General features: G+C 35.2%; 1 protein-coding gene across 1 annotated transcript; it reads left to right on the forward strand.

Moving 5' to 3' along the window:
• Positions 1-659: 659 nt before the first annotated feature.
• Positions 660-2,544, forward strand: LOC133523655 (uncharacterized). Its single transcript, XM_061859329.1, has one exon. It carries the CDS (start codon positions 763-765, stop codon positions 2,425-2,427), a length of 1,665 nt encoding a protein of 554 aa, XP_061715313.1. The 5' UTR covers positions 660-762; the 3' UTR covers positions 2,428-2,544.
• Positions 2,545-25,536: the final 22,992 nt, after the last annotated feature.

The raw sequence follows: 25,536 nt of genomic DNA on the forward strand, positions 1-25,536 counted from the left end.
CCAGCACGCGCCGCGGCAGATCGCGCGCCGCGTCCATCGTGCCCCGCGCCGGCTGGTATGCGTTCTATTGAGGGTTAATCAGTTTTTTATCACTAAACTACTTCATTAGATGAGTGCTCATTAATTCCGCTCTAGTATTTTGGAAACAATAGGTATCATAAAAAATAGGCTTGTAGCATTTAAGTGCATCCATGTCACCTTTTCCCTTATATATTGGTTGCACCGTAACTATTTTCAGTGGGTTTCATTATACTCCTTGTTAACGCAGTGACGTTCTTAGTCGATCCCGAATATTTGTAAGGTCTTATTGTACGCAATATTTGATTACTTTGTCTTAACATCTGTTTGTTTTTTAGATAGGTACTTACATAAATAAATAAATAATCTGAAGTAAAAACAATTTGTTGAAAGTAATGATAAAATCAGTTATCAAACATTTACGTCAACAATTGAATGTTTTCATTGTAATCAAGATAATTTATAATTTTTTTTGCCTGGCTTGGTATAAAATTCATTAAAAATACATTCGATAAATATTGTTTAAATTTCAACAATGTCAACATAAACCGAGCTCATTTCAATGTAATACTTCCCAAACTCTATAATATTATCATTTATGTGTCAGTCGAGAGATAACCTCTTTGATAACTAATCGAACCCCAATATTATCACAAGTGTTGTCAGTTTATTTCACAAAGCTAGAGTGGTTTGTTGTTTCTGTTTAATTGTAATATTGTTTGTGTACTAGTAAAGCGAGTTAAAATGGGTAAAGTAAAATTAACTACTGTTTTCGAAAATCTTAAATTTAATGAAATACAAATAAACACAAAGTTAGCAGTAGAATACATAAAAACAAACAAAGGTTTATTCCGTAGCTTATACTTTGAGCCGGAAAAAACAATAAGTAAGGTTGATTTTTATTCGAACAATATAGAATGTGCAGATTCATCTTCTTTCCTGCTACCGGGTACTTCAACGTTATCAACTACTGAGTCATGGACAAATATCACTGAAAAATTAAAAAAGTTGGCTTCGGGAATTCAAGAAAAATCCGACTTGTTCTGCCAACTTGAATGGTTGATCCGGCGTATCCCAGTTGAAAACACGCAACACAGTATAATTTTGATTATGAAAAACTTACTTCATGCCAGTGCAGATTGGAAAGCGGCTTACATTGAAGAAGGAGTTATTACTATGGCTGATAATACGCCAATGCTGATACTTGGGTTTGTAGCTCAAATATTCAAAACTTGTGATGACCCAATTATATTGTCGACGCCACAAACCGCTGCAGTGTGTCATCTATTTACCGAACTGTGTCGTGAAGTTGGATGGAATGTGCGATTAATACTAGTAGACGAACTGAAAAATTTGATGGGCAGTGAGAAAGTATATCCAAATCTATTCAATAGTTTATTGCCCGAAATTACCGGGATTATTACCGAACGATCTGACTTAGATTCTGCTGTTGATAATTGCCTGCATGCTCAGTTTCATCCGCTGCCGCTTACACGTCTCCTCGTCCAAGAAAATGTTTTTGAAGAATTTATGATTACTTTAGATTGGAAATGCAAATTAAATCATAAGGAATCAGGACTAGTTATGCAAGAATTAGTACAGAAATGCTCAAAGTTATTTAGATATGGAGATAAATTATTTTTAATAAATTATTTTGGATGTTATATTCGGCAGGGATCAGAGCAAGTTGTGTTAGTAGAAGCTTTTAGAAGTGTCAAAGAATTGCTGTCACTTGTTCCTAAGTACAAACAACTATGCTTATCAATATGGGCTAGTAGCGTTTCAGAAGCTAATGAAATAGCTTTACATGTCGACGTTCCAATTATATGGGTAAATGATTATTGTAACTTTACTGGAAGTGATGAAATCAGTAAAGCAATTTATAAAAGAATAGACTCTGTAAATGTAACTGTTAAAGTTAATAGCTCCATTGATAAAATGCTAAAAAAACAAGGTCAATGGTTGAAAAAATCTTTCAACGAGCGTTGTGACGCTGTGTTAAAAGTAATTAAAAGTAAAGATTTCAGTTTAGGAGATAAAATTGAGCCTGAAATATTGAATTGGAAAATCAACAACTTTATCTGTATCAACAATGATACGATGATATTGGGATTTAATGTACCCGATAAAGTAGTGTTATACAACACATTTGGAACTGTAGCAGTGCCGTCCCCTTGCTTCGATAACATTATTAGGGCACTTATAAATGGGAGTGCCGTCATAATTGCATCTAAACCTAAAAACGAGGAGGAAATTTTTATTGCATTTGAAATAGAAGGAATACCTGTAAGTTTTGTAGACGAAGAGGAGACAAATAAATTAGAAGATATTAAGGTGCCTCTTGGTGATAGTTGGTGCTTCCAAACAAAAGTTATTTGGACGACTTATGGAACAATATTCGCAAACTAACCAAAAATGTACTAATAAAACGAACAAAAGAGATCCTATGGACAAACATGGACCAACCTTTTGGTTCTACGATTCAGAATGTTAAGGATAGAATGATTAAAATTTGTGAAATTAGTTTATTTGTCTTTTTTTTTAATAAATACCCTAATCGCTACAACAACTTTAACTCCCCTGGTCCTTAGATGCAAAGCCTTGACTAGACACAATGCAAGACGATAAATATATACGAAATCTGCAATTTTAAAGCGGTTGACTGCTACGTACCTAACAAATATAAAATTAATATAAAAGTACTCCTAGAAATATGACTATGACCCACCTAATAATTTTATTCTGCGTCAGAGACACGCACTTTCGTAATAATAGAGTGCGGCAAACAAGAAATGCATTTCTCATTCGCCATAGCTATTGATTAAACATCAATTCCAGTTTATAGTTTGGATTTATATCGTCGGTCATTATTAGTTTATTATGATGATAGTTAGAACTAAAATTAGGTTAACATAATGTTTCAAGAACTAGTTTTTGATACATAAATAGGTACTTACCTAGCTATAGGTAAATATTGAAGAGCAACAGGATTGCTTTGTATGGAATTTAACATTCCGAATTATTAATTTTCTTCACCTTATTTGGGTTTTTCCTACAGAGAAAACCAAAAGCGTTATAAATTAGTTCCATCTGAAGTCCAGAAGTTTATTGCAAAATTTAAAAATAAGTTCGTGTCGTCATGCAAAAAAATAAGAGTTATGAAACTGCCGGGAGATTTATCGCCACGCCTTATGGCGCTTCTCCGGGAGTTACAAAAAATTGACCTAAATCCAAGTAACAACTTCATCTGGAAACTCGACTCGGATACCTATTTAAATTAAATGACCAAGTTACTACTTCAAATGAATCTAAATCTAAAGATAAGAGAAAGAGGGGAGACCTGTCACCCATTGTTTTATGAAAACGATTTAGTTGAATTTGTGTCGGCTCAACAGATTGCGCGTTCGCTACGGTGTTAAATAAAATACCTAAGAGTATCATAAAAATCCCGTCTCACCCTTTAAACTGCCGCAAAATTATTGCTAAAGCTACGACAGAGCCGAGGCATTAGGAAAGAAATAACTCTTTGGGAATGTTCACCAAACAGCCCATAAGACGTTTCCTTGCGTATTTCGCGTAATATCGGGCCCTCGCATTCGTCTCCCAATATGTTCTCGGGCGTAGTGTTACGAGTTTCGTAATTTGATTCTGCTGAAATATTAACTGAGAAAATTTACACAGAGTGACAAATAGGGCGGGGCGAAGCGGAGAAGGATAATGGCTACATCGTGGAAACTGTGAGGAGTGCAAGTAGGATTACAATTCTTACTTGATAAATAATTAATTTCTTCTTCAAATGTAAACTAGGTTTTTTACGTACCTACTAGTTTATTTTTTATCAACCAATATTTACAATATAAAACTAATTTATTGACAAGTTAATAAAAAAATTATATAAGTAATACAATTAACTAAACTAAAACTACTATATAAAACTAAAAATCTAAATCTAAAATGGGCCCCCGTGGCAAGGCACCGAGGATGCTGGCAGCATTTCCTCGCTGGATCGCTATGCTCAAGCGTTGGGCGAGGAAGCTGCCAGCTCTCTTATCCCCGGTCCCATCCACCAGCCGTTTCGCCAATTGCCGGTATAGGCCCTGCGCTGCGGGTGGTTGGTCTCAATCCTCAACCCCAAAACTGGTGAAACTTCAACAATATGGATAGCATATTGCTATCCATATTGTTGAAGTTTCACAACTAGTTATATATCTTAATAACAAAACTTTCGTGAGACTCAGACATATTAAATATGTGGTACTTATATATCTTAGTGAAGTTTTAAATGAGACATTGAGATCTCATTTATGTGCGCTCTCTGTGGCCGTGAGTCGATTTTGCATACCAAATGACCGCCGTAATCCAAACTAAGTAATCCAAATAATAGAAGGTGATTAAACCTCAAACGCACGCAATTAAGTTATACAGCGGGATCGATGCGAATTAATTAACTGGTCTTTGTCCACATAAAAATATTTGATTTAAATAATTTAGGTACTTAAAACCTTTGTTAGGTATATTTCAATAACAAAGACTTAAAATAAATTAAAACTAAGAGGATCTAAAGCGATATTTAAATAACTATTAGATTACATTTACCGTGGGTATGTGGGTAATGGATATAAACATCTATTTTGTGATTTAACTTAGGTTATTTAGGTATTGTATTACTTACGAAAACATGTTAAGGCCCTGCATCGAAAAATAACGGGATCTTTGAAGCGTGGCAGGGGCTAGCCCCGGAAACAAACTGGCGTGATTTTCGGATATATGTATCTTGACTATATGATAAGAGGTATGATACTAGTCGAAACAAAAAGGCTTAAAATTTTCTCGATAGAATATAAATCCAAAGTTACATCTACATGTTTAGTGTTTACCTCAGTGCAACTAGAAAACACATCTTCATCCAGCATAATCCACTTTAAAGTAAAGGTTTTCATCTCGTCTTAAACATCATTCAACTAAATATTAACTTATTATCTTATACAAACGGATTTATTCTCGTTTTTGATTTTATGAATTCAACAGAAAACGCCCATTTTACGCAGTTCGGTTTCTCTTTCTGTCATGCGTCAAAGTCATAAATGCGTCCTTTATGCCAGTAATGTTAGATGGCCGTGGTGCCTCAAAGAGGTAAGACCTATGTCAAATCGCGCAGCGCTCCAAATTACGTAAAATCGACATATCCAATAAACGTTGAGTCGTAGCTCTATTAACTAGTAACGGAATCGGAGGTCTACTACGAATGGAGCTCTCTTTACAGGCCTATACGTTACGCATGTGTGCGTGTTTGCTTAGCTACGTCAAAGTCTAATACTCTTTGAACAATTACAACGGGTAAGGAAATTTCGACAGCTTCAGTAATGTATCGGTAGCTGTGTGGTCGTGTAGACACCAAAGAAAAAATGCGAGACATCTATAGACCCATCGAATCTAATCGTAACTTTTTGTTTTCTTTTTTGTTCCTATATAATATCTATATTGCTTATTTTCTATTTTATTGTAAAAGTAAATCTTGTCTGTCTTAGACAGAAATAAAGTTATTCTTTTAAATATGTGTATTAAAAGCATATTTTAATGACACGAATAGTTTTATTTTATTCATACCAATTTTTGTATAGCCTAGGTAATCTTTATGTAAAACAAATATACTTATTATATAAAAAAAAAACTAAAAAATTCAACACGTTTATTAGAAAAAAAAACTCGTTTGCACGGGCCGGGGTTTGAACCAGCGACCTCTGATTTGTAATCCGCATGCCTTAAGAACAATTCACATAATTTATTTAACAGGATACTGTCAAAACGTCAATGACTAATATGACTTTTCAGCAAAGAGTAAAGTAAGTATGCTTTTCAGTTTGATTTTACTTGACAAGGAGCAATAAGAAAAACGTACCGAATCGTCCCTTTCTTAAAATTGCCATTCAAAGAGACACTAGACCCTAATCATAGTATTGTGTTCCTGCCGGTGAGTAAGGTTGCCAGAGCTCAACGAGGGGGGGGGGGGGGGAAGTTTAGGGTCGGCAACGCGCATGTAACTCTTCAGCTCGTGTGTGGTGCTATCTATAGTTTTTTTATATGGGTACGCTAACAGCTGTCGTTTCAATACGATTTTGCGATATTTGGCCTTTTTCAGGTTAAAAATTATATAGAGATAACACCTGTCACCCTACCCATCGAGTTTGAAAAATACTATAAAATTGTAACATATACAGGATGGTTTTTGATAATGTACATCTTAGAACTAAAACTGTTTTTAATTTCTTTTTTTTTTCAGATTTTAAAATTATACAGCTCTACTTTTATACCTTAATAATATATCTTAGTCTTGACAAAGACGATTAAAGTTTTATACTTAGCAAAATCGCTTACTAACAATGTCTTTACAAAATCGCTTTCCTGTAAGTTTAGGCAACTGCTATAGCCATTTAACAGCAGTAACAGTTCATTACACTTGGTTCGGTGCTTCAACCTCTTGTCTAACTGTCTGATAATTAAAGTAGTTCCTAATAGACGGCGTTGTGCAATTATGGATATCCCGATCAAACTTTTCATTTGAGAGGAACGCGATTCTGTGTTGATAATGTTAGTCTATACTTTATTTGTCCATGCTCTTGAAACCATTAGCCAACCAATTAGCTTATGGCGGGCATTGAAGGGTCGTTCTTTGAAATCAGATTATTAAATATAATTTCAATATAAGCCCATCAATCGAATAGGCATACATTTTGGTCAATTTATTACCTATCAGGGGAATAATAAAATCGATAAAAAGAATGTAAAAGCGACGAGGAAATGAAAAAAACCGATAAGGGAATGACAAGGAATAACATAATGACAATGAATTTCGGAACAATTAGTTCCAAAATAATACACTGAATCATAGAACGCCCTTAGCAACTTAATGTTATTTTTAAGATCTATAGAACGAAGTACCAAACGTTGATTTTAGTTGAAACCCCAGTCCAAAGGCATGGAATGAGAACCAGGGGAAAAGAAATAAGTATGTCTTTGATCAACTGTTATGATTACGATAATTTTTACTTAATCCATGAAAGTAAATAATCATTTACTTGACATATGATTTAACATTGTACATGCCCATGAAGAATACATTTTATATCAAAACACACGGGAATGAAAATCACAGTGAACCAAAGCCAGGGGAACGATATTATGAAATCGTTTATTTCAGGTGAAAGACCCATAATTACATCACAAACAATCGAAAATACAATACAAATTAACTTAAATTAAAAACAGTCAAAATAACAATCATAAATACATACGTCAATTTTGTGTTACCTGTAAGAATAGCATATATTTTTAAGAAAATAAGTAAACTAAATATCAATATACTTAGTAATTTACCTCTAGTTTTATGTCAACCTAATATCCTAAGAGCATTTATTAGAAACATATTAAGAAGTTCTAAATGTCACGGAACGTGTAGTGTGACTTCCTCGGATTTTATGATATTTTATTTTTCTTTGAAAGTGTTTTTGGAAGAATTTTATATCAAATGTTAACACTTACACCTATTCCACAATACGGTTTAAAAATTGTATGGATATATAACGACTTTATAACAATTTTAATAACATACATCTTGTGATCAGTTTTCGTGTCACCGACGCGCGTGGTAATATAAACATGCAGTACTCGGTAGAAAGTTACCTTTACGTCTGGCAGCCTTTTTAACGCTTTTTTTTAGAACAGCAATACTGTGTTGTTGTCAGATTTGCAAATGGCTGAAGGGAGAAGTTTTACCGAAAATTATTTATTTGTGTTAATTAAAAAAAAGGTCAACCTTAACGCGTCACCGCCGTGTTTGAGTTTTAAAAGTCAGTACTCATTTCACGTTATTGTTTGTAACATAAGATATACCTAATACATTCGAGATTGAGCTAATTATTTAATATTTGCAAAGTCAAAGGTAATTTTTAGGTAATACCGAACATGTTTCAAATTGTCACGACAGTGGCCTCAAAATTCTGTCCCCGCCACGGACTATTGAATCCACGTTCGTGTAATATAGACACGTGGTCGTGACATTCTCAATTCGTTTGATTAATTTAGAGGCATATTCACTCTTTAGAAATGGATTTTATTAGCTACGTTCATTTGTTATTATTGCCCAACTGCCAAAGCAGAAAAATGGTTTCCGCGTGTATGTGGATGTATGATGTGTATCCGATTCTTTGTCACGCTCTACAGCGCTAGTTTGACGAATTTCAACGTATGAGCTGTCATTCGATGTGTCGTAGTCATGGGAGTAACTTAGGCTATATTAAAAATATTGTATAATTCAAAATAGCGGAGTTGGCCGCCAAAATGCCGAAACGTCACGACTGAGGGACACTTTGTGACAACCGTGATTATGTACTCATTTTATTTACCTTTCCTGAGGGTATTAAGCTTGACCATATGCATCAAAAAATGCTTTTTATACGTAACAATATGTGAAAAATAAAAACCTTTTATGAAAAAATATTTTTCTGGACACAATTTAAGAATCACCCTGATTGTTTGAGTAACTGTTTAAAAGTTATTAGTTGAATATTACATATTTCAGCGTAATAAAAATACTTACTTCACTTTTTTTGGTAGTTTTCGTTGTTACCATATTACTTACTTTTTTCTTTTTTATATGTAGGTAGTTACCACTGACAACTGTGATTCACTATCATCCGAAAAATTGGTCGTCGGAAAACGGCACCCTGTATTTCCTGCCTCAACAATATATTACTAAATAAAATATGATAACTAACAATGTAATCTTACATTGTTAGTTATCACACCGAATTTAAAAAGATAGGTAGTGTTATACTTACAATTAACTATACTATTAACATCTTCCAAAAATCAACAATAAAAATTGGCTATATTGTAGTCTCAGATTTATTACAATTTACAACAATATATTTTTTTATTTTCTAGTAGCAAGTAATAACGCCATCTTTTTTATTTTCTAAGAATTAAGTTTCTGGCCGACCGCGTATAATCGTAGTTAACTTTTGTAACGCTAGATGGAGCTTTCACCTTCACGTGCGCCGCGGACTCCGCGGAGCGCTTCCATGTGTGCGTGCTAGCGGGGAGTGAGGAAGCTAGCGGGCGTGGCTTACGAACCGGTATTCACGGCTTTAGTAGGCCCTTAAAATCTGAGCAATCGACCAAAAAGCTTGTTCTAGAATACAAGAGGCTGTCGCTGAGGAACAAAAGACTCATGTCTCAAATTTGTGTGTCAAAGAAATGTTCTTATGCAACCTGCAGCCAAATTGTTCTCCTTTGACGCAATGTGCAAGTAATAGGTGGGAGACTGGTAGATTATTACATATGACACTAGCAGAATAGTGCAATCTCAGTTGTATATCCCGTCAAAGCACTGCAGGAATCATATATAGGATATTAGAGGAAAATGTATTTCATATAAATCTGGTTTAACTAAGTACCAGCCTTTTGTGTTCTTAAGTCGTATTTGTATTAGTTTTACTTATGAGATTTGTCATAAAACATATTATTATAAATGAAACTACGGTTTTATATAGCGGAGAGCTATGAACGATCACATTTATTCTTGTAACGGTTAGACGGAAGTGACATATATGTCAAAGACAATTAACCATATGCAATACCAACATAGACAGTTTATTTGATGTTACTATACTTAAAATATACACATCTTAACACCCCAACTACAGCAAATAAACAAAGCTTTTATTTAGGAGTAAAAAAACTTATTTTATTAATATTGACTAACTCCCATAGCTTCTATACATTTATAATGTTTTATTGCACATAAAGCTTTTCTTAACACATCAGCAGGCATAGCAGTAGTTGGCAAATAATTTAAATTAATTATTTTATCATTTACTGCATCCTTCACAAAATGATACCGAATATCAATATGTTTACTTTTTCTATGACAACCATAATTTGCCACCAACTTCTGTGCACTCTGACTATCATTGAACAATGGTACAGTATAACAATCACCATTAATTTCATTTAGCAAAGCTCTGAGATACATAGCTTCTTTGCAAGCTTCTGCTATCGACATTAGTTCCGATTCCATACTAGACAAAGCAACTGTCCTCTGTTTCTTGCTAAGCCAGGAAACAGCTGAGCCTGACATTTGAAAACAAAAGCCACTGTAAGACCTCCGGTCTATAACATTACTAGCCCAATCGGCATCTACATATCCTTCAAGCTGAGCTTTTTCTTTTACATACTTTAAACAAAAGTTTTTAGTTTTGCTTAAATACCTAAGTATTCTCTTGGCATAATTCCAATGAACTTTAGTATAACATTTGTTAAATTGACTAAGAAAACTAACACTGAAAGATATATCAGGCCTAGTCATCACTGACAAATACATAAGGCCTCCAATAAGGTTTTGATATGGAATTTCCTTATCACAAATTTCTGATTTCTCTATACTTAATTTACATTCCATTGGAGTACTAGCCTCTTTACATTTAGACATATTAAATTTTTCTAACAAGTTGTTTATATATTCTTCCTGGTCTAATGTAATAACATTTGCATTTTTATCGATTTTAACACGCATACCCAGGCATTGCTGAACTTGTCCTAAGTTTTTAATATTAAAATTAGAACTCAAAACAGAAACTAATTTGTCTGTCTCTTCTTTACTGTTTGAATAAACAAAGAAATCATCCACATATAATGCGATAATAATTTTCACATTATCATCCATTTTTGTAAACACACAAGGTTCTAATTTACATTTTTTAAATCCTAATTCACACAAACATTTTTCAACTCTTTCGTACCAAGACCGAGATGACTGTTTCAAGCCATAGATAGCTTTGTTAAGTTTAACAATCACCTTTTTCCTGTTAACATCACAAGAGATATCTGGTTGATACATGTAAATGTCCTCTTTGAGGTAACCATTTAAAAATGCAGTTTTAACATCTAGATGTGTTACATCAAGGTTCAATTGCACAGACAAGGCAAATAGCAGTCTTAAAGTGGAATGTCTGACCACAGGTGAGAAGGTGTCCTCATAGTCTATTCCTGGCTTCTGGGTGAAGCCTTTAGCCACTAAACGCGCTCTGTAACGCACACTTTTATCACTGTTAACTTTGATTTTAAAAACCCACTTACACTGCACTAAGGTTTTACCTGAAGGTAACTGTTCCACCGGCACCCAAGCTTGATTTTCATCGAATGCTTGCAACTCGTCCTGCATAGCCTCAATCCATTTATCCTTATCTGGCCTAGACAGGGCATCCTGAACAGACACAGGATCGCTGATGTAGTCAGGGTTTGATGAGGTGCACATGTTAGTAAATCCATAGCGCTCTGGTTGCCTCCGGACTCGTTTAGTTACTACTTCTGCTGTTGCAGGCTCCTCTTCTGACTCCTGCTGTAATGTATTGTCCAAATCAGATATTGCATTGTCATAATCAGACTCTACAGAAATGTTCAGATCTGAGTGATCAGGTTCACTCTTACTCATGACTGTCTCCTGCTTTTCTTCACAGGCAGTTTCCTGTTCCTGACAAGTATCCCCAACTGAAACTGATACTCTGCCATTTGAACACTTCCTTTCAGTATCCTCATGTATATACACATCCCTACTTGTGCTTATACATTTTTTAATGGGATCATAAATTCTATATCCCTTGACATTTTCTGGAAAACCAACTAGAATGTTTTTCCTTGACTTAGTGTTCCACTTAAGTCGCTTTTCCTTAGGAACATGAACCATAACCTGGCTGCCAAAAATCCGGACATGGCTTAAATCTGGCTTTTTATTAGTCCAGAGCTCAAACGGTGTCTTGTTATTTAATCCTGATGCGACTGATCTATTTTTAAGATAAACTGCAGTACTAGTGGCCTCTGCCCAAAATCTTTTATCTAAATTTGCATCAAATAACAAACAGCGAGCTCGTTCAACTACCGTACGTATAGTCCGTTCTGCCAATCCATTCTGTTCGGCCGTGTAGGGATTAGACTTTTGATGCACTATTCCTGCTTCCTTCAAATAAGTCTCAAACTCATGGCTACAGAACTCAAGTCCATTATCTGTCCTAAAAAACTGGATTTTCCTACCTTTCTGGTTTTCAACCATGGCTCTAAATTCTTTAAAACATTTAAATGACTCACTTTTTGCTTTGAGAAAGTAAACAAATACCATACGACTATAATCGTCAACAAGAATCAGGAAATACCTTGATCCGCCAATTGAAGTAGTCTCCATTGGTCCACATACATCTCCATGCACTAACTCCAGTATCTGGCTGCTCCGTGTTCCTGTGTGACTAAATGGCAAGCGAGCCTGCTTCCCCTCACAACATACGGTGCACGTATTTTTGTTGATATCTGATTTATCACTGTATGATATACCCGTAACTGCCCCTTCTCTCATCAAGTTTAATGACTTCATATTCAAATGTCCAGTTCTACGATGCCAAACTTCACTACTTGCCGCCGAGCTTGACGTAAGTAAACAAAGTTTACTTTCATCCATAATCAATTTGTATACACCGTCGATTAAGTCCGCCACGGCCACAAGTTCTTTGTTTTTGTTATAAACAAAGCAGTTTCTTTTCTTAAACTCCACTTTATTGCCATTCTCAACTAACTTGCTTACTGATATGAGATTCGTGCTAAGATTAGGTACGCACAAAACGTTTTCCAATGTCACTTCGTATTTACATCTTGGAGTCACTGTCACTATATCCACATCTCCCGAGCACAATACTGGCATAGCACTATGATTAGCTGCTATAATCTCCTTTACGCTGGGTGTAAAAGATGTATTCTGGATCATGTTTACATCACGTACAAAATGACCGCTCGCACCGGAATCTATATAAAAGTCCGTTTTTCCGTAGTTCCCGCTCATAAATACTGCCGAAAAAGCGTGTGTTTTCTTTATTTGCTCCGTTTGCTGATTACTTGCTTGGCATTGATTTTTATAATGACCATAAGATTTACATCGGTAACACTTTATTTTCGACTTATCACCATTGTTGTTGTTGACATTTGCCACAGACAATCCGCCGCCATGATTCTTTTTCTTGTCAGAGCTACCAACTTTCAAGTTTTTGCTGTGGTAGTGCTGCCCTCTACTCAACAATGCGTTGCCAACTTCACTATCATCAATTGCCAAGTCGATGAGTTTCGTTTTTATGACATCTGCAGTAATGGCGATTCCGGAATGTTCAATTGCCATTATCATTGGGATGTATTTTTCAGGTAATCCAGCTAACATAAAGCATCCGATCCACTCGTCGTCCACGGAAAAACCGGTTCCCGATAATTTCTGAGCCGTCTCGATGATTTGTGTAACATAATTTTGCATTGATTCACAGTTTTCGAGTCGAATCGAAATTAAATTGCGCAGCAACGTTATCCTTCGGGAAAATCCAGAATCATCAAACATATTTTGTAACTTTATCCACAAATCTTTAGTTGATTTCGCTTCCTTTATGTGAACATACAGCGACGGATCGATCGTTAAAATCAATTTTGCTTTTGCTTTTGCGTCACTTGTGGCTGCTGATGCGAGTGACGGGTCGGGTTCAGTCTTAATTGAATCTCCCGTGCCCTCCAAAATCAACAAATTCTCCACTGCAAAAGCCCATTCCCGATAATTCTCACGTCCCTTCAACTTGGGAACATTGGTCAGGAACGAATTTGATGCCATGATGTTGAGTCACGAACCACTTTAAAAAAAACACTTTCTGGCACTGAATTGATGCTAGCTACCTGAAAACTAACTTTTGACTATTCCCTAATGGGCAGAACTGGGCCCAAAACCTATTATAAATGAAACTACGGTTTTATATAGCGGAGAGCTATGAACGATCACATTTATTCTTGTAACGGTTAGACGGAAGTGACATATATGTCAAAGACAATTAACCATATGCAATACCAACATAGACAGTTTATTTGATGTTACTATACTTAAAATATACACATCTTAACACATATGTTTATACACATATACCTACGATAAATGTAATCTACTAATATTTACTTTTTTTTTATTTGCGGTGGAGGGTGCAGCAAAGCTCAAGCATTCCAAATACTCGAACTTGGAACCAGTTTACGACTTTGTCCCGGTTGCGGTGGAAACTGGTGGACCCTGGTGTTCTGAGGCGAAAACCTTTATTAAAAAACTGGGGCGGCGGTTAAGCGAGCGAGGTTTAGGTCCCGGTTCTGGCTCATACCTGGTCCAGCAAATATCATTGGCGGTACAGCGCGGTAATGCGGCCAGTATTTTTGGAACTTTTGCGCCGGGTACGTGTCGTCTCGGGGATTAACAGGGAGGCGTAGGTAGTTTTAGGTTTTTGGACAAAGCTTGTTGCGGATTTTATGTTGTACCTACATTTATGACGAAGCCCGTGGCGGAATATCACTTATGTAAATTGGACGAAGTTTGTTGCGGATTCTGTTTTGTATCTATGCTGTTGACGAAGCCTGCGCTGTGGATTTGGATGATGGTTATGGATTAAACAAATATATGATTTAATAAATCTACTAATTAACTTTTAGAAACCTACATTTTTGAAAGAGCGAAAAAGATACATTTAAAACTGGCTTTACTGACTATCAGGAATTTCTTAAAAATGATCTTACTTGGTTGGTGACAAACTTTAGTTTTTTGATTATCCCTTTCCATCCGTTCCAAGTGTATCTCTAAAATGCGGTTACCGTCCCATCCGATTATAATACGTCCTTATTACTTATGTTTTCTATTTACTTGGCTTTTTAGTTTGGAATATTGCACCATAACAATGATCAACTGCATATATCAACTGCAGCGACCCCTGTTTTGCTGATAGAAGAACATATAAAAATAGGGGAAACCCAGGCATAGAGAATCCCTCTACTTTTGACTGGACATAACACAAAAGTTTAACAAGGATGCAAAAAATGTATATAATCAGTCTTTATTAAACAAACTTAATAAAAAAAACTGTCGGTCACGTGACCTGTCGCGAGTTTAACATTTTTTCCCCATCACAAACAGTGCACAGCGCCGCTATAGAAGTTTTAATTTCAAGAACATAAAAACATTTTAATAATAGTAAATACAAATAGTTATTATAATTAAGTAACTTTTCACTGCCTTCATAAGCACAATATTAATCACTGAAGACATTTATCACAGCGTGTCCACGTCCTGATAGCTATTTCTATGACGTCTGACAACCGTACGTACAACAAAAAGGAAAACCAGAACCCTTATGGAATCACTTTGTTGTCCATCTGTTTATCTATCCGTCCTTCTGTCTGTCAAGACCCTTTATCTAGGGAACGAGTAGATGTATCGAGTTGAAATTTAAACAATATACTCAGATCTACAATCTCTTAGAGCTGTGAATAAATCAAACTTCTAAGTTAAAGTAAAAAGAATATGCGTTTTTGCCTCAAGAGAACATATATTTTGACACTCTCAAGAGAATCAAAATTCTCAAGGTACCTACTTCCCGTTGACCTAGAACTATGAAATTCAGCAAGTAATATAGTTTTACTCTGCATATATGTAACTACAGGGAAAAATCTCAATTTGTGAAAAAAATAACTTATATTTGTACGGAACCCTCGTTGAGCGAGTCCGATCGGCATTTGTTCAGTTTTTTTTTTAAATATTAATATACCATCTATTACAAAAATTGGTATTAAAAAATGGAACCTCATAAATTTAAGGAACATCATATCTGCTTAGCGCGATTCACTTAGCCCAATCAGTCAGTTTACGAAATTAAGGAATTAAAAATAAAATTGTTGATCTGTTTTAAAAGTAATAATAATCAAACTCTGTATTGCGCACTACTAGAGAAAAGCCTATGTTACAAACGAAGACAGCACAAAATAATGCACAAATAATATCAATACGCAAAGAATAATGCACTGTAAACGGAAGATACTTTAATAGGCAATAGAAGTATCGATCATTTAAATTCGAGATCATTACTACTAATGACAAGATATCACATAATGTTCCTGCTTACCTTAAACATCGAACATTTTACTCTAAAATACATATTTACCAGACACTGGCGACACGAACAACGACCGCTCCCTACATCCTACCTATTTATGTGCAATAATGTGACACATACATACATCGCCTGCCCCTTTCAGAGCAAAGGATTCCGAAAGCCGCGTAGGAGCGTGAGACATAGATGAATAAGTCGGGATTGGGAGACTGAATTCGCTTTGCCTGAGGTGTTCACTTTACCCGACCTTCCCCTACCTTTCGAAACATTTTACATCTCATATAAAAGCGCACATTATCATGATTTCAATGTGCACTTCGCCGTTGCCTATAATCCGGGCCTGCTTAATATTCGATACGTTAGGGTGGGTGATAATAAGGCGTACTTTGCCACTTAATGTAAAATTATCCTAATAAGCTGGCACTTCGGCTATACGTTTGGAGTTTCAGGTCTTTGTGCAGGTACTAAGTCCGCATATTTACGGGTACATTCATTAAAAATAAGGTAGTTATTTACCATTTATATACCTATATTTTGCTGTAGCGTAAACATCTGCATTAAGACTCCGATTTAGGGGTAGAATGCCTATAGTTCGTTTATCTACAAAATAAGGAATACTACCTATACTATACGTACACATATAAACGTATACGGTCAAGAAATTGGATTTTTTTATCATTTCGTACCTTGTTACTGCTTTCACATTGAAATGGTATAGTATGGACAGTCAGCTGCAGAGATAACTGACCTCCCTTGCATGGAATTTATTTTTAAAGGGGAGGGTGGTCAACTATCTCTGCAGATAACTGTATATAAATCAAATTTCTTGATTTTACAGAATTCTCACTTCCTGACAAGACCAATGTTTGAAATTTTTGATAGCGGAAGATCATGAATTATGTTGTTCCACCCTGTCACATGACATGTTATCTTTTTAGGGTTCCGTAGCCAAAATGGCAAAAAAGGAATCCCTATACTTTCATCATGTCCGAGTGTGCGTCCGACTGTCCGTATGTTACAGCCATTTTTGTTTTCTAAAGTATACCTTGCTTACTGTTCTCGAGCCGAGCACGCTAGAACCCCAGAAAAATTTAGTCAATAACTGCTTAGGTATAGACTTATAGGGATAACTCCAAAATCACGAAATTGACCTCAGTTATCTGGATAGATATTCCTCAACTAATATTCTGAAAAAGGTTTGGTGATAAATTATAAATTGGAGTTTATTATATCTTGAGAGGTAAAAATAGCTTTGCGATCATAGCGTAATAACGGTACTTTTTCTATGAAGTTCCATTTCGGGAGAAAACGTTTTCGACTAACTAAATACTAACAAATAACTTTGATTTCAATGTCGATCGCTTCAGCATAATATATTATAGGTTTAATTTAAAAAAAAATGTTTTTCAAGTAAAAATAAGAAAAATCTATAAACCTAGTTTTTAATTGTGTCAGTAACATACTTAAAAAAACATGGAGAATGGAAAATATTTAGAAGTGGAAAAACGTTTTCTCCTTTTGTATGGGCGATCACGTGGTATACTTCCCTACTAATAATGTTAAATTTTTTAGAACGACGTTTATTTCTTACAGCACAATTAATAGTATATTATTGCAGAGGCCGGGAAAGGGCAATTCGTGGACGATTTTCAATTTTGTCCGACAAAGAAGACGAATCCACGAATTGCTGTTCCTGCCGAGGCATATATAGTGCTTTTCTTCAAACATGCGAGGAAATCAGGTAAAATAATTATAATTTAAACATGAACCAGCACTCAAATCGAACCTTCAGATCAAAAACGTCAAAAACAATTTCCTTGTATAATTATTTTTTAATAGTTAAAGGCACAACTATTCTGCCATTCAGTACCATTCAATATTCGCTCATTCAATATAATTATGCAATATAAGCTGTATTTGCAGGCATGAGATCCTTAAAAAAATATAAAAGTTATATAGTCTTTGATTTTATTAAGCAGTATTCGCACGATCATACACGAATATCCTATTTTTTTACGAAAGAAAGTTAGCGAAAATTAATACACATGTTTAAACAAATATAGAATACACACAAGCCATAACAGTTTCCACTTATAGAATAATAACATTTTTTGTTGCTCAAACCAGACTTATACAATTTAAGAAGGGTTAGGTAAGATTATTAAACTTTAACAACAGAAAAGAAAGACCTTGCTTATACTTAATTTACATGCAGCTCATTATTTTACAGAATACAAATCATTAGATTTAATATTTACTACTTTTTATTTATTTATGTTCTTAATTGCAGAAACAAACTTAGGTAAGGTTGAATTAAATATATCAATATCAGAGTACTTCTCATTATAACTTTTGCATGCTTTTACGAGAAATCTGTTCTTCGCGTACTCAGTTCGGTTGGAAGGTATTGAGAATAAGCTATTGCTTGAAATGATACTGACCTGGTCGTGTATACGTAGTCCGCAGCTATATTAATTGGCTGTATGCGTTTTCCTTAGTAGATACATATTTTTAAAAAGTAAAAAACAATACAGTAATAACTTTCCCGTCCGCTAAAACACAGCAATAATAGTTTGAATTTTTTTAATTTGATATTGACCATGACGAACAATTTCCCGTACTATTTTTGCTACAATGCACAATGCTGCTTTAGTCGGATAACCTCACATTACTACTTAACTTTTTTGCTTCCTTTCCAAGAAATATTTGCTTACCCGCCAAAATTAATTGCTTAATCACAACATTCTAGTAAAAGGTTAAATGAATTTTTAAATCGAGCGTTTTGCAGTGCCGACAACTTTAATTAAAATCGCAGCCAGCATGAAACGGCGACGATTTCAAAATAACTCGAGGGAAAAACGTCAAATCGACTATGTTTTCTTATCCGCGTATAAAATATCAACTCTCTTTTGGAATGTAAACCTTCTCAAGCTAATTGTAAGGTTGCTTTTCTGATAAGAATGTGGAGTTAGATAAGATATTGGGTAAAGTTCCTGGTCAAATGCTCCCATTTAGTTTTGTTTCCTTCGACGCAGCTGCTACAGAATGCTGCAAGTGCTTTCGTATATTAGCAGATAATAAATAACAGCCGTTTCGAAGGCTAGAATTCTGGACTGAGTTCGAGCTACAGTTAAAAAAGACTTAATTAATACCTTCCTGTTATTTTTAAACAGAGCGCGAACGAGCCTTGAATAATTAATTTAATTTTCAAGATTCCTTTTTGAGAGCTATCCTACTAGGTAACATAAAACGCATTAATAGGTATAAAGAAACTGATCAAAATAGTAACTACTTGTTAACTTTTGGTAGCTGTTCTAATTACTTATCGCAAATACGGGATACCCCTTTGAACTCGCAACTAAACTACTACACCCCTATAGAAAATCTTTTATCGCACCAACAAACCCGAAAGATTACAGACAAACAGTACCCCAGGGACCTTATTTAGAAACAAAAATCAGTAGTAGTACAATACCAATGCAAAATAAATATTAGCTATCCTTATCGCACGCAAAGGCCTGCACTATAGTGCAAGTAAGTAATATGTTTTCAGTAAAATTATAATGCATTTCAATGGGCATTGCAGAATGGAACCCCAGCTCCAGGCGCCATGACAATGTCCAAGCGCTATTTACTTTATGAGACGACCGTTAAAGCCGGCCATCGGGATTCACGGACCGTAACACTTTACTGAATTGCAGCCGCATACCAAAATAATGAGACCGAATACGTGAACGTAACGAGAGTGCCGATGAAACTGTATTGCTTAAAGGCTAATGTACACTGGACATGTGGGCAGCATGGCTGAGTTCTGGCTCCCTGCACACGGTAACGTATGGAACCATACTCGCATGTATACTTAATGTGAGATGACACAACGCATGCGTTGCGCGCTCGTAACCTCCTCTATACTTTATAATCAAATCAGGGTGCGTAAAGATCGTTAAGGCACCGTAGCGAACGAAACGCAACTTTCTCTGTCGCAATAATAGCTATGCTACGTAGCGTGAACGATTGGCATCTTGTCTACGCACCCAGGCTATGGTCACGGTTATCGAGGTGATAAAACTGCTAAAACCAACGTTGTCATTATCAGGCAATCAAGGCTATCGTGCTGGATTATATTTTTATTTGATGAACTTTTTTCGAGTATCTGTTCCAATAATCGGTTATGAAATTTTGACAAAATTATCGGTTATAACCGATTATTTCGGTTACAGTTTTAATAACAAATCGACTAGTAAATATGTGAATGAGCAAAGGTGACATTCGGATGTCAACTGCATTAGACAACCGAATAACCCGTTTAAATGATTCAATTGAACATAGACAACAAAATGAATTATGTATATTCATTTGAGAAATAATGTTGTCTAACTGAAACAGAATATCTATTTCAATTTAAGATACTGTAATTTTATCATTGTTATACAAATATCTTTCGATAAATCGTAAATTATTTTACTAAACTTAGTACTAACGAAAGCTTTGACTGGCGGAGAGGTTTCTTATTTCAAAAGCTTTATCAGAGACTGTAATAACACAATATTTAAGGGATAAAGTAAATCAGATAAGAGCAATACGCCTATTAAATTTAACCCTTTTCATTATAATCTGATATTCATATACCTAAATATTAAATAGGCAGATGATTATGCGGTTCTTAAGGGCAAAAAGGTTCAAAGCATTAAAACGGCCGTTTATCCTGGATTAAGCGCGGCTAATTAAGATTAAGGCGAGGCTCACAGAAACACTGACCAAGACCAAGTCTGACTTTTGAATAGAGGGGTTCCTCTCTGTGACAGTGAAACCGTTTTCGTATTTCATGAGGAGAAGCAGTGCGTGTTTAAGTAAGTGCTTGAGTCAAATTCTTATTTTCAAACCACTGTCGAGTAGTTATATCGTCAAATGGCAGATGATTCAGAAGCACAGTGAATTGTGGTACCAAAAAAGGTTGTTTCTTTCTTTTAAAATATTTTATGTAAGTACTAACTGAGTTTTGACTGTCCCCTTACGATACCCTATCAATATCGGATTCTATTAAAGGTCTTGTTCGATGCGGTTTGGAAATTTCACTTTTTTTTGTAGATAATATCATATGGAAATAAGTAACCATAAAGTGCTTACTCCAAACAAAGATAAAATCATATTTTATTAGAAGTTTTAACAGAGCTGTGCGAAAACTTATTTAAAGTAAGATTTAAGCTTAATAAGTATTAAGTTTTCAGTATGTTTTAAACTTATTCGCAATAAGTTTGACAATACCTCCCATACAAACTTAATATTATTAATAAAGAAAACTTATGTATAGAGTGAGCACTCTATGCTTACTTATTTTTCTATGGTAATATGCAGATCTTCATCAACAATCTGGAAGTTGTATTGATATTTTATAGTACCTATCAAATTAAAAAAAGTATCAGGTTTAAAAGTCACGACATGGTATACATATAAGCTTATAAATTCTTGAATAAATAGAATTACAAGATACTTAGGTAAGTACATAACGAACTCACAATAGAATAACCTAGTCGAGCAAGCAAACAGAGACGGCGAAATTGAAAACTGCTCCGAAGCTGTGTATAACTTTGCTATGCGACAATGGACAATGTTTCATTGAAAAAAGTTGCAAGGTACCTAATAAACTAAATTAATATATAAGTACCTACATAGGTACTCTACTTTCCTGTTGAAATTTAATAAAGTTTTATACGTTCTTCATGTAAGGGCACAAAAAACTACCAGGCCAATTCTAGTTTTAGTTATTAGATCTGTTTCCAATACGATACCGATGGGTTGAATAAATGTCACTTTTGATACTGTCAGATCAGTATCTCACTGAAAACAAATCTAATAACTTAAACTAGAATAGGCCTGTATTTATATTTAGTAGAACATTAAATTCAATTTCGAATGAAGAACTACTTACTAAATTAGGTACAGTACCCCTAGTGTAAATAAATTCGATTTCGAAACGTGACGTACGCGTTTGCTTTTAGTGTCATTTTGTATTGGATTTAGAAAGAGCGCGCCTAGCGGGACGTTTTGGAAACTCAAAATCCTATACAAAATGAGACTTAACGCAAACGCGTTCGTCACGTTATGATGTCGATTGAATTTACACTAGGGGTACAGGTCACCTTATTTAGTTTACGTCCAGGATTGTTCTTTGAGGATAAAATAGAAATATAAGTCATTTTACTTGTGTAACTTTATATTTCTTTAAAAATATATACCTATTATGTCTACCCACCCTACATCCCCATAGCACTAGGTATATTTACCAAGGCTTGGAATCGATTTTAAAAATAACGGTAAATATCGATTTATTTTGGTTTCACTCCGAACTTTTTTAAGAAAGCGAATGTTTTAAGAACTTTATTGGTTTATTCAACGAGCGTAGGAAAAAAACAAGTTTTTATTGTTACAAACCGGTTAATCTGACAAAAAATTAATGGAAATGGTCTCGTATAAACCGGTTTAAAAATAACGGTATTACGAACTAAACCGAAATTAAAAGGTTTTGCGCCAAGTACATGATAACGATTTGGAAATTTAACCGGTTGCGGAGCCTTGGAATTTACTACCTCAGTATTTTAATTCTAACGAGAAATTCACTTGGTAAACGGCTAATGCACCTGCATTACGTAGTAACCACCAAAGGGAATTCTTGAGGGAGCGTTTTAACTAATAGAGCCAGAGAACAGCTAGTTGATAAAAGTAGTAAGACCTTTAGAATGTGTCTATAGTTATGTCATTTATTTTCTAAGTATTGTGTAGTTTCCCCGGGGGCCCAATCTGTCAGTTTATTGCTGTAAAACTTATGTTAGTGTGTATCATTAGAGACACATTTGTATATGATAGTAATGTAAATTATTGATTAGTAGTCACTTTTTAACGATTACCTGGAACTTAGATCATCCTTCCATCCATCTTAGAGCATCCTTACTTTGAACTTCTAATTCTAGAGTTTAACGAATTGTAAAAAAAAAACATATTTTTAAATTCGTATACCTACTTGTTACGTTCTTTGTCTTGGGTTTCCTGACATTCGTTTATCGTATTCAATCAGTAATGTTTTAGCGTAAATGCTGTTTTCAATTCAATTTATTATAACTTAATTCAATTCAATTCTAACCTACCTACTTACTTGCTATCGCATTTTAAAAGAGACCAAATTGAGACTAAATTAATAAATAAATAACGTATTGTTTAATTACAAACCTATTCCACATGAAACATTTTGCAAAATAAGCTTCGAAGCGGGATTATTTCTAATTAACTCACTGTTCCTTAAGGGGTAAATAATTAATCAAACGGTACAAACTAAAGCTGGCTTGAACCTGATCTGTTATACATAAAAGCGAATTATTAATAGTCATATTGTTAAGAGAAGCCTGATTACCCTCCAAGCAAAAAGACGCAAGTGGCTGCAATTTCTTGTGCGTTTAAGTTCTTGTTAAAGCATGGTTTCATGTGTTCAGTTAACTAGGAAAGCAATTGTTGTAATCGTAGGGTCAGCGGGTAAGGGTTATAAGCTTTGATGTTTTGGCAAGAATAATGACAATGTATATAGAGTACTTATGCTTACTAAAATTAATTTCAACTGTACAATAGTCTTATTGTTACAGAGACCGTTTGTATGGCGTGGAATGTACTGATATCAAGCAAAACGGTAATAGGGAGTATCACTGTAATGTTCTGCGCCAGAGAGCAGCACTATCACATAGTATAAACCATAGAGTAACGCATACATTATAGGCCTTAAACAGTTTTTTAAGAAGTTTTCACTATGACATTGATGCATCAAGGCGGTTTGTTTACGTACGCGAAAATTTTCGTTTTTTGCGGTTGCGGTAGGCCCTCAGTATGTGCTAGAGGCACCCCCTACGCAGAGTTTTGCGTAATATCCGTATTGAACGACGAATAAATGTCCTAGAATCGTTTTTTATTCGTCATCTAGGTATTTCCTTGTGCCCCGCCCAACATACAAAATTCTAGCATTTGTGGGCTTTTTGCATTGACATAGCGTAACATTGTATTGTAATTATATTGTTTTTAATTGCATATACATATGCGCAGGCAATTTCGCTCCACCTACCAATAGACATGCAATAGACATACTTCTTTTTTTTAATCATTATTGGTGTAACAAGCAATAAAATAAATGCCCCCGGATATTTCTGCGTACCTACATTGGTTTGCCATCACATGTATAAAAATACGAGAACGAACAAAACTACAAAACTTATCACCGTGAACATAATGGCTGTCGTTCGTGTGCGACGCACGTTGCACAAAATACGTGCGCGCATTTTTGCACCATCAGCCTTTGATTGGACTTTATGGCTTGCTCTGGTGAACAAATGCCTTTTCAAGCCAGTTTAGTTTGCAGCTTTGTAAAACTTACGAGTAAATATGTTTACAGTACATATAGTGAGACTTTACCGCACTAGTGCGATAATTAGCACATTACGTAACTATGTCGAAATATTAAAGGGCTGTACGTATAAATATGTACCGTAAAACGTTGTTCAATACATATGCGAATAGCTAATTTGAAACGCGTGTCAATTTAAATTAATTTTTAACAAGTAGAAACGTCAGCGAACGATGTTATTAAGCTTAGAATAAATTTAAAAGTGGAAAAATTACTGTCTTTGGTGAGATTTGAACTCACGGCCGCTGGATCGATACTCCAGCGCTCTGCCATCTGAGTCACCAAGACCTCATCCAGCAGGCATAGGCAGCAAATTTTTCCACCATATGGATCTAGGGGACCCTAGCGACATCTACCGTAAGAACATTACACTTCTTAGACGGCTACCGGGGTTCCAAGTCATATTGTAAATTCACCAGTAACGATGGGCTACACATACTATTTTTTTTTTGTAAATAATTTTTTGCGTGTCGATTTATCGCCACTCGTCACGAATTTTCTATTTTTCGCACTTGTATCGTAATATAGTATTGTGAAGGTTGGAAACCATCACAGTTTCGAGATAGATAACTGGCAACGATTATTTGAATTCAGAACTATCGCCCTGCTGAAGGAATAAAGATCTGCAGGCGATTTTATTCTAAAAGTAGCAAGCATCTGAGTTACTCGATAGTTGTATTGTGTTGTTTGGAGAAAAAATATGTCAATATTAACAGAATCTACCTGGAGCGTTTACATTCTACCTCAGATAGACCGTACCCTTTTACAGTATTGATAGTTGACGTCACAATATGAATTATGTGAAAAGGCAAAATGCCCTAATAAATGACTGTCGCAAGTAAAACGTTCATTCCACCACTCAATTTAACAAGGAGATTGACCTTTTACCACTATTTCAACGCTGTAATCGCATCCAAATAAAACCTTTAAAGTGCGTTTAATTGCGTGTGCCAAGGCAAAAGTTCAAACTTATTCTGCGGGATAAATACGTCCTGTAATAAATAGTTTCGTCAGTTCGCGGGGCTCGCCGACCTTGTAAAGGCAACTCGCAGACATGTGTCACGGGATAATTTGTCTCAGTGAATT

Source organism: Cydia pomonella, chromosome 12, assembly GCF_033807575.1.
Source record: "Cydia pomonella isolate Wapato2018A chromosome 12, ilCydPomo1, whole genome shotgun sequence".
Lineage (NCBI taxonomy): Eukaryota > Metazoa > Arthropoda > Insecta > Lepidoptera > Tortricidae > Cydia > Cydia pomonella.